Source organism: Zingiber officinale, chromosome 11B (assembly GCF_018446385.1).
Source record: "Zingiber officinale cultivar Zhangliang chromosome 11B, Zo_v1.1, whole genome shotgun sequence".
Taxonomy (NCBI): domain Eukaryota; kingdom Viridiplantae; phylum Streptophyta; class Magnoliopsida; order Zingiberales; family Zingiberaceae; genus Zingiber; species Zingiber officinale.
This window is the reverse complement of record NC_056007.1, coordinates 3630409-3643393: the sequence shown is the minus strand read 5'-3', so window position 1 is coordinate 3643393 and position 12985 is coordinate 3630409. Positions and strand designations below refer to the sequence as shown.

Sequence of the window (12985 nt, the reverse complement as noted above, 5' to 3'; positions counted from 1 at the left end):
CAATTTTGATCAAATCAATTGATGGACTTAGAGAACTCAAAATGATATAGAACTAGATCTTATATGTTCGTTTAATTCTTTTGATTATATTTATACTTTTAAATATTAATTTGACACAATATATTGAATACAATGATTTTTTAAACGCAAATCAAATTTTAAAATTTTTATAACCACATAATTATTCTCAATCAATCAATAGATGTATTATTGTAGCAATCGATTGATAAATCTATCCATTAATTGGAAACAGTAAAAGGAGCATGTGATTTAATAATTTTAAAATTTAGATACTAGTTTGAATATTCCGAAACTTCATTATTTGATAATTTACTGAAATAAAAAGACATTTTTGAAGATTTTAAAATTTTAAACGCCAAGAGAGAAGAGGTGAAGCAAGATTTTTTGTAATTAGATTAGTAGTAGGAGTTAGACTTGACCAGGTCCCACCTAATCACATGGCTCTAGTCACCTCCCTAATTTATCCTAATTGGAATCTTGACGGGTCAATCGAGCCAAACTGGAAGCCATCCAAAAAGGCCAGGGCCACCCCAACACACAACACTGACTTGCCTTTCGACAAAACTAATAATTCATCCGTGAATTTTTTCTATGGGGAGACAACTTACAATGCATATATCCCGTCCAATGATGAGTTTGAAAGGGCGGAATTAGATTACGCGAAGTAGGAGTCGTGTCGTTAGCGATTCCGTTCCGATCTTTGAGATCGCGAAAAAGGAGTGTAATTCACTTTGAAGAATTATTCTCCTCGTTACACTTGTTTCATACTTTTAAATTGAAGCGCGAAAGGTCGCCTACATCTGAAGGACTTTCAACCGGAGGTTAGAGGTTTGGATTCGTGTCGTTGAATCGAGTGGTCAATAGATTAGGTTAACGGTTGAATGGATCGAACAGAGTGACCAATTTGGCTAAAGGAAACAATCAAGACAAAGCCGAGTAAATTGATTGAACTAGGTGTATTAGACAACAAATAATATTGGACTCAGTAGATAGACCAGTTAATGGGCAACCCAGTGCATGCTTTAGAAAAGGTTATTTTCATGACTTGAACATGTGACAATAATTTTATCATTACGTCAAGGTTTTTGTGACAAGTTAAATTAGATAAAAGTATTAAACTTATATATGAGACAACTCGTCTAACTTGAAAAATTGGCTCGAGAAACCTAATAGGCTTAGCCTCCTTCCTTAATGATTTGAGCCTAATCAACCTATGTGATCGATCTAATTGGTTCCACCAATTAAGTAGGTTCCAACTTGATGATCAATATATCTAGTTGATTCGGTAAACTTAATTGACACCATCGGTATAATTAGTGCAACGTGACCGACTAGCACATTTGGTTGGACATGTTAAATCAACTCGACCTACTCATTGTCGTTGCCTAATTCGCTTGCTTGAGCTAGGTGGCTAGCTCATCTCCATCAATCCATACGACACAAGCGGCCCAACTTGCTTGACCTACTCATCCTAACCACCTACCTCACTATTCAACTCAAGTTGACCTATCCACTTGGCCAACCCAATTTGCACGGCTAACCTATTCAATCTGCAGGATTGTAAAATCATTAAAGGGGATGAATAGCATTCGTCGAAAATCGAGAGTTAAAAACAGTTACGCAGCTGAATAAAGAAAACAGAAAATAATGCTAACAAAAAGTTTTACTTGGTTCGAAATCTGTGACGACTCTTACTCCAAGACCTGTGATTGTCGATCACTTTCATTGGACAATCACTATCAGTTCGAATAAGTAGTTACAAATATTGAGTACAAGAACTAAATTAGTTGTTACCGACAAACAGAAAGGAAATTAGAATCTCTCGTTCTCCGAACTTCGGAGCAGCCTTTCGGTGTCGTTGGAGCATTTTCAAAGCAGCATATAAGAATGAAACTTGTAGTTGTTGATGTTTTAAAGTTACTGGTCGAAGGTCATTATATAGGCCCATTTCGGGTGCCTGGAACCCCTCCGAGCACCTGGATCGTTACTAACGTGGCAATCTATCGTCGAAACTTCATCCGTAAAGTTTATCCACTTTCGAGCGCCTGGACTGTTGACGTGGGCTCAGCTAATTGACGTGCTCCAACTCAACTTCGGGATAATTTTTTTGGTTCGGGCACCTGGACTAGCTCCAGGTGCTCGGACTACCCGGGTGCTTGGCGCCCGCCCGAGCGATGCTGGTCCGGGCACCCGAACATCCTTTTTTTCAACTTTCTTCCTTGCAAAAAAGAATTAGTCCTGCGCAAATAAAAATATATTTATCTTACAAAACAAAGTTAGCACAACATAATAAGATGGAAGTAGTAATTAGATCATGTCTCCCCGAGACCAGGATCTAGTCAAGGTCTCAACTTAGATTTCCCAAATGGACCTATGCTGGATCGACGCCTACAGTTCCCTCAATTGGGAACGCGCCCTCGCTGGATCTCCCTCCAATTGCTTTCCTTTTACTTACCAACGACAATCACTTGACTTGCCTTTAACTTACCAAATCTTCTCACCAGTTGTCAAATCTCATAGATCCAACTGGACTTTGATCGATTGTTAGGTCTCGCACACCCAACCAGATTTTCCACCAGATATCGAGCGCCGCGGATCTATTTAGACTTCCCACCAGCTATCGAATCCCATAAACCTAGCTGGATTACAGCTTGGTGTCAGGTCCTTCAGACCTGTCAATTCCTATACACTTGGTAGAAAAGTTAAACAAATAACGCATCTAACTTTAACCTATTTATCATACATCAAAATTTGATTATCAGTGCAATCTATACCAACACAATCCACCCTGCTCGATCGAGAGACTCTCATCTTATCTATCATATTTTAGCTCTGATAACCTGATAGCCACCATCATACCCAATATTTCTTCAACGTACTGAGTCCCCGGAATCATGGTGTCATGGTATGACATTCAGGTTGTCACTCAGACACCCGCGATTCAAACCCTAGCAGCGGCGTATTTGCAAGAATTTTTCCTCCAAATGGGGAGCGTAACCAAAGGGTCGGCCGCCACGTGTGCTTCTCGATTTACCCTGATAATCGGTGGAAAATTTCGATGGGACCGGACCGATCACCCTAGAGATAGTCAATAATAAGACTAATTGAAATTATTATTTTTTTTCTTCAACGTATCGAACAAATGGTACGGAATGAATTCAACAGAGCAATTATTCTTTCTCTTTCGATCGACCGAATGAGTTTCACTTTCGCCCATCGATCCAAACATCACGATTTAGATTGAAAAAAAATAAACAAATGTCCCTTTCCTCTCCACCCTAATCTAAAAAAAGCATGTGATCAATTCATCAATCACTATTCCCTCTTCCCCCACAACCTCCTTTAAAGGCCCCCCCCTAGGCCTTTGGCCCCCTCCAACTCGAGCACAGCTCTACGTACACTTCTTTTGTTTCAGCCTCGCCCATTCTATCATCGATGAAGGTGATTATCGATTTTCTCTCGGTTTCTTTGATTTTTTTTCCATTAACAATCACATAAATTTCATGAACAGATCTTCTTCGATTGGATGCATCGCAAGTTGCAGCCTGTGGTCGCCAATTACTCCCAATTCCCTCAAAGAAAAGGTTCGTTTCTCGTACCCTCATGCATCCCACTTATTCGGTGTCACGCTATATCGATCGACTTGTTGTAGATGAAGAGATTGAGAAGATGGAGGGAGTGGTGGTGGAGGAGAAAGAAGCCCTTCTCCTCCACGACATGCTCCGTGGCATCCTAGCCATTGGCACACTCGGCCAATTTGAAGATCCCTTCCTTTTGGATCCACCCTACGATATCGAAGAACCTGTTCAGCAACAAGAAGAAGTAGCCGCACCGGCTGTAAAGCCAGAGCAGCTGGTGAACAACAAAGAAGAAGACCAAAAGGCCGCAACACTTATTGAAGTAGAGGCAAAGTTGTTGCGAGAAGATTGGCCTTTGCTGAGGGAAGACAAAGAAGGGAGAGAGCGTGGCCGGACGACCCTGGCCGACCTCTTCGCGGCCGATCCAATGGCAAAGGAGGAATGCAACAACAACAGTGGCATCAAGCAATTGCACCAGGTCAAGAAGAAGAAGACACGAGACCCCATCAAATCCTGCACTAACAGCAGCAACAAGAACAATAAGCTACAGAAAGTATTTTATATTTATTTAATCATAAAATTATTTAATTGCCATTTAATTTTGATTAATTACTCGTGTTTCTTTGGTTGGATTGTGAGAAGCTGATGACGAGACTGCTGAAGAAGAAGAAGATTCACCCAGAGAACCTTAATATGGGAGGAGAGGCAGGTGTCCAAAGGAGCAGCTTGGTCTACTGGTAAACATATATTTTGTTTAATATATAAGAAAAATAATTTAAATATTAATAATTTTCAGAAATTATTTTAAAAATATTATATATTATCCTGAAAAGTTTGAAAAATATTGTCGAATTTTGATTAATGTTTTTAATCATATTTTAATGTTTTAATTGCAGATATGGAGCAATTATTTTGGCTACCAGCGTTGTACTTTAGTGTGTTTTATGATACATATGAATGTGTAATAATAAACTTGTCTTAATTACTATTCCGTACGTGTATGTTTTGCTTAATTACATAAGGCAATTAATAAATTTTATTGAGATTTATATTTTTTTATAGTTTTATTTAATTATGTTTAATTCCCTAATATATACACACCAGAAGGAGTCAAGTACCTGTTCAAGGTTGCCAATGATCAACCGAACACAACATGGCATCTATAAGCTCAACCCGAGAAGCTGGCCGACGACCGAAGTGGCTTGACCTAACTGATTGATCTTGCGTTACATTGATGTCGTCGGCTATTGATATGCATTTCCCTTCACGCGACAGTACTTGCAATCTTAGAAGTTTTTCGTCGTCATAGATTGTTAATAAAAGCCGAAGAACAAGCCTTAGAATTTGAAAGTTTACGACGAAACATCACCGACAAGAGCAATTCAAGTAAACAATCTACGAGACCATGAGAAGAGATTCATCTGCTAAGACAGATTAGCACAAATCTCTTCTAAAGGATTGCAACACTCAAGTAGTCTCCAATCTTCAAAACATGCAAATAACCGAAAACTGATTAGCAATGATGAGAGTCGGTGATTCGAATGATTTGCCAAATGAACTAACAAACCTGAAAGCCAAGTTCTGCGAGAGTCTTTGCATCGTCAAGTCGCCTGCCATTCCCGTGGGAATAGGTCATGCCCACCTTTGATGAGAAAAATGAGAACAATTACAAATGATTTAAGATGTATCTATTGATCAACAAGAAGTGTATTTTCCTACCGGTCGCACCACGAAACGACCATTTTTATCTGGGTACACGAACGCAAATGAGAGCTTGGCATCTCTTTTCCTTGCTTCTTGAGAAACCTCCTTGACCTATTAAGCAATAGCCAAATCGATCAAACTGAATTAATAACCCACATCAAATAGTAGAAAATTCATTACGAGGTCGGTAAGTTCTCGGAGATTCGCATCCTTCCATGTATAAATCTGGACCTCATCTTTTGGCTCCTTTCCTCGCACAGCAAAATCTTCCGCCGGATGGTGGCCACCACTCTGCCAGAACCATTTGCGTATTACAAAACGCTCAACAAAGAGATTGGCGAGGAAAATTTTCATTATGTAAATCTTAAATGGATGAACAAAAGTAAAATGTATACCTTGTAATATATATACATATATACTTGCACATAAAAATTTGCAATGGTTCATACAACACAAGTAATAAAGTGTACAAAAAATGTTCACATACCTTCGTGAAAACTCGAAGTAAAAGAGGGCATGTCTGCAAAGAAGAAAACGGAAGGAAATCTTAGTTGAACAGTCGTACAACAATAAAACTTGGATATGAATTCAAAAAATCAAATGTATTAGTATTAAAAAAATTTAATAATAAATGAGGTCCAATGATCAATAAAATTAGCGAATTCATAGCTACATTTTTTTGGTGGCAAAGGTTATGCTGATAAATGAAGGATAATCTTCTCGGTATAAGCACTTCCATTAAGGAGAAATCTTTCTCCGAAAGGAATTTTCCTGAGCCCTCAACATTGAAGAAATCCAGATCAACTAGAAGGGGTTATACCTTCTCACGGTCCACAGGATCTCGCAGGCGAGCAATTGAAGGAGGACCTCTGGGTTGTAAAGGAAGTGCAGGTCTGCCTTGCCGAGTCTGGCCTTCAATAACTCCAGACATATTTAAATTTCTAAAAAACTTAGAAGAAAAGGTTATAATGCATAAAGATGCTTGAAGATGCAAATCTTCAGAGGAAAGCTTATGCAAAAATGAGAGACGCCGCCTCATAATAACTTTTGGTACTTAACAAATAAGTCATTCTTGAATATAGGATTATGGAAAATGAGAAAGCAAGTGGCAAAGTAGTGAAAGACAGTCAGTGTTCTCAAACTAAACAAGATGAGACAGGAGTGTCGGGCTCTATCCTCCAGAGCAATAATCACAAAGTATAGATCAGAATCCAAATGAGTTATCAAACAAGAATAGCTCATTTGGTGTTGAAAGCATAGCACTAATGTAATGGTTTCCACTTCCTACAACCCATACTTGTTATGCATACTTAAACATAAGGACACTGAACACATATCTCCATGTTCCACAACACAATAACTAAAATAAGAGATTGCCTGATTGGACCAGAAACATTTGGAAACCTATAGTTGGGGGAAAAAAACTTGGCCTAAGCTTGTATCACAAGTTGTGATTACCTTAAACACACATGAGCATACACTTAACGTTAGATGCAAAGCAACCTGCTGATGACAAAACTTTCATATGAAGAATAGAGTATCAAGTATCGTACTTCAAGCATGTAAAATGATGTACTACTTCACGATTGCTATCTAGTTTTATTGGGAAGAATTACAATGAACGACATAGAAGATATGTTACAACAATAATATTGGACCACTATTGTTATTCAGGATAAAATAGCAGAGTATGGCATAAGGATGATGGGGAATGGGTAAGGATGCATTTGAATTCTAGATGCTATAATTGTTCTTTCAAATATCAAGCTAATGTATAGAGCATATACAAGCATGGTTATATAGAGACGTTGATATCAATCAAGTATTTGAGTTACATAAACATATTGAGACTAAAAAGGATGATGCTCTTAAGACAGATACTCAGAAAAACAGAGACTTTGAAAAATCAGTGTTTTCTATTAAATAATAAAATGTGGGAGAATTCATTTTCACTTATTGCGATCATACATGTGGATGGTGAATAGTGTCATTAATTAGATTCATCTCATGAGGATGCTGTACATTTTGCACATAATAGATCAAGGAAACCTGATGGTGCATCTGAATTTTTTTTCAGGGTCCTTGTAAATGAGTATGAATATACCATCTATCTTTGGCTCTGAGCCCGACGATCAGCACCTATAAAGAGTTTGCTGACCTATTTTCCTAGTTCCGGTGCACAGTCTAGGTTGTTGAAGTTGTTGCTCCAGATGCTACTGCTGTTTTTTGCTCCTGCAACTTTTTTTTGCCTCATTTGCAGGGTGCCGGCCACAACCACACAAGCACCCCCATCATGGTTTTCTCACCACCAGAAACTGACCAAATACTGTTCCTGCTCCAGAGCAAGACCTTGAGTTTGTCATGACCACACGGGTTGAGTCTGAACTACCAAAGTGAAAAGTATTTTGTATCGCCATGCCATCATACATTGTTTAGGAGTATATACCACCCTTAACAAAGCCCCAGTATATGCCATGCCATGCCACTCCCTCAAACTCCCAGTATATACGCCCTTTACATCTATTAATTGGTGTTGCTTCCTTCCTATGGTTGGTTTCTAATTGGACGGCGTTCAAGAGGTCGCCCCATGAGCCACAGGCAAACCTCTTTCCTTCAAATGTCAATTTTGTGCTCTAGAGAGAACCATTTCTTCCTAGTCGAACTTCTATTAAAGCCCAACTCTGATCCAAAATGGTACCTTTTTGAGCTTCAGAACCCCTCGCACCTTCACATGTGGGCAAAACTATCATGTTTGCTACAAAAACTAAATTTTCCACCAAAATGACCCTTCTTAATGCTTTCTAATAACAGTAACAACAAGAACACAAAAACCAAAGTGCATTCCGGATCATAGCAAATAGCATTGCCAGATAGAACAGAATCCACATTAAATATCTCAATCTGCAGTTGATTAGTTCAATTCCAAAAGCACAGAGGAGAGAAGAGAGGGGAAGAGATGAGAAATTTCGAGTGGATAAAAAGCAAGGTACCTGTGTTGATGCGGATGCACAGTCGAATATGGATGGCGATCGATCGCCGGCGGTAGGATCGCAGCGGCGACGACCGACGCGATGAAGGCGCTAGGGCACGCGTGAGATATCGCGAGTCTTCGAGCAAGCACGCAACAACACTGTCGGCTCAACGCACTCGTTACGACTCGTCCGGTTCAATAGATTCCAGAGTAAAGCCACCGAGTTGGGCCAGCCCATTAAGTGAGAATGAGCCCAAGTACCCATTTGGTGGGCAAATATTCATTTAGACCCCTGCTAATTAAGAATTTCTATATTCCTTTTTTATACATATTGTGACAAATGGCGAATACGCTCGTCCCAGCGCCCCCACCAGTTTATTCCAAGGGTAACACGGAGAAGGTAAATCATGGGTGACTACTAGCCTTTAGAATAGTAACTAGGACATAAGTGAGGTATTTACCTCGGCTAAGAAAATTGTTTTAGTGGAGATCCAGAGAAGTTAGAGATGACAATGGGGCGGGACGGGGGCGGGTTTGCCATCCCCATCCCCGCCCCGTCTTAATTTTTTCGAGTTCGGAGATTTTCCGAACCCGAATCCACGGAGAGCAAATCCCCATCCCCGCCCTCATCTCCGCTCCATCTCCAAATTTAATTTATATTATTATTATTATTAATGATAATATTAATATTAATATTAATATTAATATCAATAATAATAATAATATTATTATTATTATTAATATTTTCAAAAAAAATAATATTAATATTATAACTATTATTAATATTTTTAAAAAATCTTATTATTATTTATTAATATTAATATTAATATTAATATTAATATTAATATTAATATTAATATTAATAATCGGGGTGGGTTCGGGGATGGAGAGAGTATTCTCATACCTGCCCTATCCCCGAAAAAATCGAGGATCCCCATCCTTATTTCGAATTTTCCCCGCACGACTCTGAATCCATGAGAAAAATTATCATCCCTATACGAAGTTGCCTCTCAATTTAGCGTAAATATTAAAAAGGTTTTATTTTAAACGTCAATCGATTGCCAATAACATATCATGTTTTATTTATTGCAAAATAAGTAAAATGTTCTATTCTTCAGAACAATCTCTAACATTATATTTCTTATTTATCTTTTTATTGAACTAGTTCTATTTTTATTATTTATCTTTCTTCACATAAATATAGATATGTATGATGTGCATAATCATCTTTTACTACAACTAACTCTATTTTTGTTTGAGTTATGGATAAAACTAAGTTCTTCCTTTGGCTCCATTTGTATGGCTCTCTTCAAGCACTTCACGACTTCATCCATTGTTGGACACTCTTTAGGGTTCTTAAATACACATCTGTTCGCTAGCCTTGCCACTTCACGTGCAACATCGAGGGAGAAATTACCTCTCAATTTAGTATCCATGATCATGCTAAACTTTCTTGTTTCCACCGGGAACTCCTTCCGCAACTTTTGTTCATTTGGCGGTTTCTTTTGCTCTAGTGATCGCCTACCCGTGAGTATTTCAAATCGGACTACTCCAAAACTCCAAGCATCACTCTTAGTTGCGAGATGACCCGTCTCTATGTAATCAGGAGTCGCATGTCCATGAGTCCCTACTACATGTGTAGACAAGTGAGTTTGCCCCGCCGAATGTCCTTCCCTCGCTAAGCCAAAATCGGACAGTTTCGGTCTGAATTCTCGATCCAACAACACATTTGAAGTTTTGAAATCACGATAGATCACCTACAAAACCAATCAGCAGCCCCAAACCACTGAGTCAATAAGCAACAATCTCATGCCTAGCCCCCTAAACAATACCAAAAAGGCAAAAACCCAATCGAACCTGGACTTCCCCACCGTGCAGATATGCTAACACCTGTGCCGCCCCCAAAGCGATGCACAACCTCGAGTTCCATTGAAGGGGAGGAGTGTCGAATGTGTGGGACAATACACTCAACAGTTCGATCACTAGGTTTGGGTGCGCAAACACGGCAAGGAATTGGACTTCTACTAGCCATTCCTTGTGCCCCTACAAGGACAATAAGTGAATTAGCATATTCTTGAGAAGTTCATTTGTAAGAATACCACAAAATTGGACAGAAATTCAAAATGGCACCCTACCTATCCATATTGTCAAAAGTAAGCTCCTACTCATCCATAATTTGGTATTTAAAATATCACTTTATGCCCTCTAAAGTTGCTCCAAGATTGTGCAACTTTAATTTGATACTAAAATATTAGTGATGTTAGAAATGAATTCGATTTGATGATCTAAATTGATTTGAAAAAATAAAGTTCGGATTGAAAATTTTAATGATTAAATGAGAGGATTTTCGGATTGGAGATTTTCGGATCAAGTTGGATAGATCCAAGTTGATCTGAATTTAGATTTTAGTAGGGGTTTTTAGGATTAAATCAATTTTATTTTTAAAATTAAAATATTTTTAATATATATTAATAATAAAGATATTTTTATCTAACAAATTATTTTTAATTGGGTTATTCAGCTCATATTCGGATTAGCAATTTCCAATTGCATTCGAGTTTGATTTGGATTGAAGTTGAGATTTTTTATAATTTTATTTGTTTTCAACCCAAATCCGACCTGAGCTACTTGAATTGACATCCTATGAAATACCCCTTTGTAAAAGTTATTTTTTTAAATCTATACGTCTCGGCCTTTGGCCCAATTAATCTTGGAGGTGGATAGGAGGTCAGATCCTCTGGTTCAAAATTTTCTAGACCAGGAGAGATCCTATTCATTCATTGGTTGAGTGGACTGAACCCCACCTCTTAAATAGATAGGATCCAACTCATCCAACTAATGAATGAGTAGAGGACTAAAACTGATACAGAGATCTTAGACCAAAGAATCACTGCCCAATGAATAATCCAATCTCACAAATCGACCCCTAAATAAATCCGAAAGCACAGATAACTTCTCGCCCAACTGCCAACATCGCAGATTTTCATCTCACCAGAAGAAATATCCTATAATAGATCGTAATTGGGATTCAAACGGTAAGTACAGGTGAAACTGCTCAACTGTGTGAATATTAGAGTATTTTTATTTTGAGGGTAAATTAAATAAAAATATATAAATGGGGCAAAATGAAAATTTTCACTTCATTTCGATGCTCGACTAAAATGGGAGATACCTGCAAGTCCCTTCTGGTTGAGCTTCTTGACGGCGACCGGAATATTACTGCCGCCTCCGCCGTTGGGTGGCGGGAGGAACCCCTTGTAGACGCTGCCGAACCCTCCCTTTCCGATCTTGTTCTGCTGAGCGAAGTTGCCGATGGCCTCCCTCAGCTCGTCGAGCTCGAAAGCCCGGAGCCTGTTCGCCCGCTCCTCGAACAAGTCCGGGACGCTCCTCTGCGACGACGACGTCTCCGACGCCGTCGAGTGCTTCCCGCTGCTGATTGCGTCGGTCGTGGAGGTGGTGCGGGCGAAGGCCGAGGCGGCGATGGAGGAGCTAATCAAGTGTTTGTCGCAGCTGCTTGCGACGGCGGCGCAGCGCTCCTCCGGCGAATCGCCGGTGGCACTGAACCTGATACTCTTAAAGATCCCAAAGCAAGCCATCGGAATTGAGAATTCGAAGGAAAGGAGCGGAGAAAGGAAGGAAAGGAAGGGCAGAGGAGGGGGGAAGTTTCCACCGAGGAGATGAAGACTCTTTGAACGACTTGATCGGCCCAAGTACACACGCAAAAGACATTCTCGAAGACTTTGGGCCAGGTTGTTTGCTTCCGTAGGGATGGGAGGGGAGAAGAGGTCAGGTATCCCGATGGACTGACCCTGTTCGGAAATGTCAGTTAGATCGATTCGAAATCGTTCAAAACTCCCGGTTCATAGTGTGCTTGTTAAAAAAATTATAAATTTAGAAAATTATTAGACTCGGATTCGATTGAATTATTAAAAATAATTATATAGTAAAAAATATTAATTAATTAATTAATTAATATATAAAATAATTTAGTGATAAATATTTATAAATTAATAAATAAATAACTATGATTTTTTTTCTAATTTTTTTAAAAATAATAATATAAGAAAACAAAACTATTAATTAATTATTAAGGAACGTATACCAACATTAATAGCTAGGGAAAGCTTTACTTACTTAACAGTGATTCTTAACAGGATTATTTTAAAATTAATGAGAAATTAAAGTATGAGAAGTATTTAAAAATAGAAGTCAAAATTAATATAAAGGGTTAGATAAATAATTACTTCCAAATTTAATTTTTAGTTAAATAATAATAATATTTTTAAACTATATAAATTACTATTTTTAATTATCTAAATATTATTAGTACCCCAAGGTGGAGGGGAGCCTTGGCGCAACGATAAAGTTATTGTCATGTGACCAAAAGGTCACGGATTCGAATCCTAAAAACAACCTCTTGCAAAAAGCAGGGTAAGGTCGCGTACAATGGATCCTTCCTCGGGAGCCCGCATGGCGGGAGCTTCGTGCACCGGGCTGCCCTTTATTATTAGTACCCCAAGGTAGTTATGATGTGATCAACCAAGTCAGGTTAGGTCCTGTTAGTTTTTAACCCAGTATCTAAATGTGCAGAAATTTAGGAACACAAGAAGTCGAGCGAAAGACGCAGTTAGCGAGAAAGACGCCACGGGAGAGAGCCGACGGGCTCGGTGCGTCCGAGGGATGAGGTGCTGCGAAAGAGTAAGCGAGCGGA

General features: G+C 38.8%; 2 protein-coding genes across 2 annotated transcripts; one reads left to right on the top strand and one right to left on the bottom strand.

Moving 5' to 3' along the window:
• The first annotated feature begins 3332 nt into the window (after positions 1–3332).
• On the top strand, positions 3333–4648 carry LOC122034322 (protein TILLER ANGLE CONTROL 1-like). The gene is made up of 5 exons (XM_042593522.1): positions 3333–3462; positions 3533–3605; positions 3674–4152; positions 4242–4336; positions 4496–4648. Coding segments are annotated over exons 1-5 (654 nt in total). The 5' UTR covers positions 3333–3456; the 3' UTR covers positions 4497–4648.
• Positions 4649–4877: 229 nt separating this feature from the next.
• LOC122034321 lies at positions 4878–12038 on the bottom strand. The gene is made up of 7 exons (XM_042593521.1): positions 11447–12038; positions 6124–6215; positions 5791–5823; positions 5484–5594; positions 5319–5414; positions 5167–5241; positions 4878–5082 (listed from the first exon to the last, which is right to left on the bottom strand). Exons 1-7 carry the CDS (start codon positions 11868–11870, stop codon positions 5050–5052), a joined length of 864 nt encoding a protein of 287 aa, XP_042449455.1. The 5' UTR covers positions 11871–12038; the 3' UTR covers positions 4878–5049.
• Between the last annotated feature and the right edge of the window lie 947 nt (positions 12039–12985).

Bases quoted from the DNA above. Each gene is read 5' to 3' on its own strand.
- LOC122034322 (XM_042593522.1), top strand. The intron at 3,606-3,673 runs GTTCGTTTCTCG...GACTTGTTGTAG, and splicing joins CCAATTCCCTCAAAGAAAAG to ATGAAGAGATTGAGAAGATG. The intron at 4,153-4,241 runs GTATTTTATATT...GATTGTGAGAAG, and splicing joins AGAACAATAAGCTACAGAAA to CTGATGACGAGACTGCTGAA.
- LOC122034321 (XM_042593521.1), bottom strand. From the start codon at position 11,870: ATGGCTTGCTTTGGGATCTTTAAGAGTATCAGGTTCAGTGCCACCGGC. The intron at 5,824-6,123 runs GTATAACCCCTT...TCTTCTTTGCAG, and splicing joins ATCCTGTGGACCGTGAGAAG to ACATGCCCTCTTTTACTTCG. The intron at 5,415-5,483 runs GTAATGAATTTT...ATTGCTTAATAG, and splicing joins TCCGAGAACTTACCGACCTC to GTCAAGGAGGTTTCTCAAGA.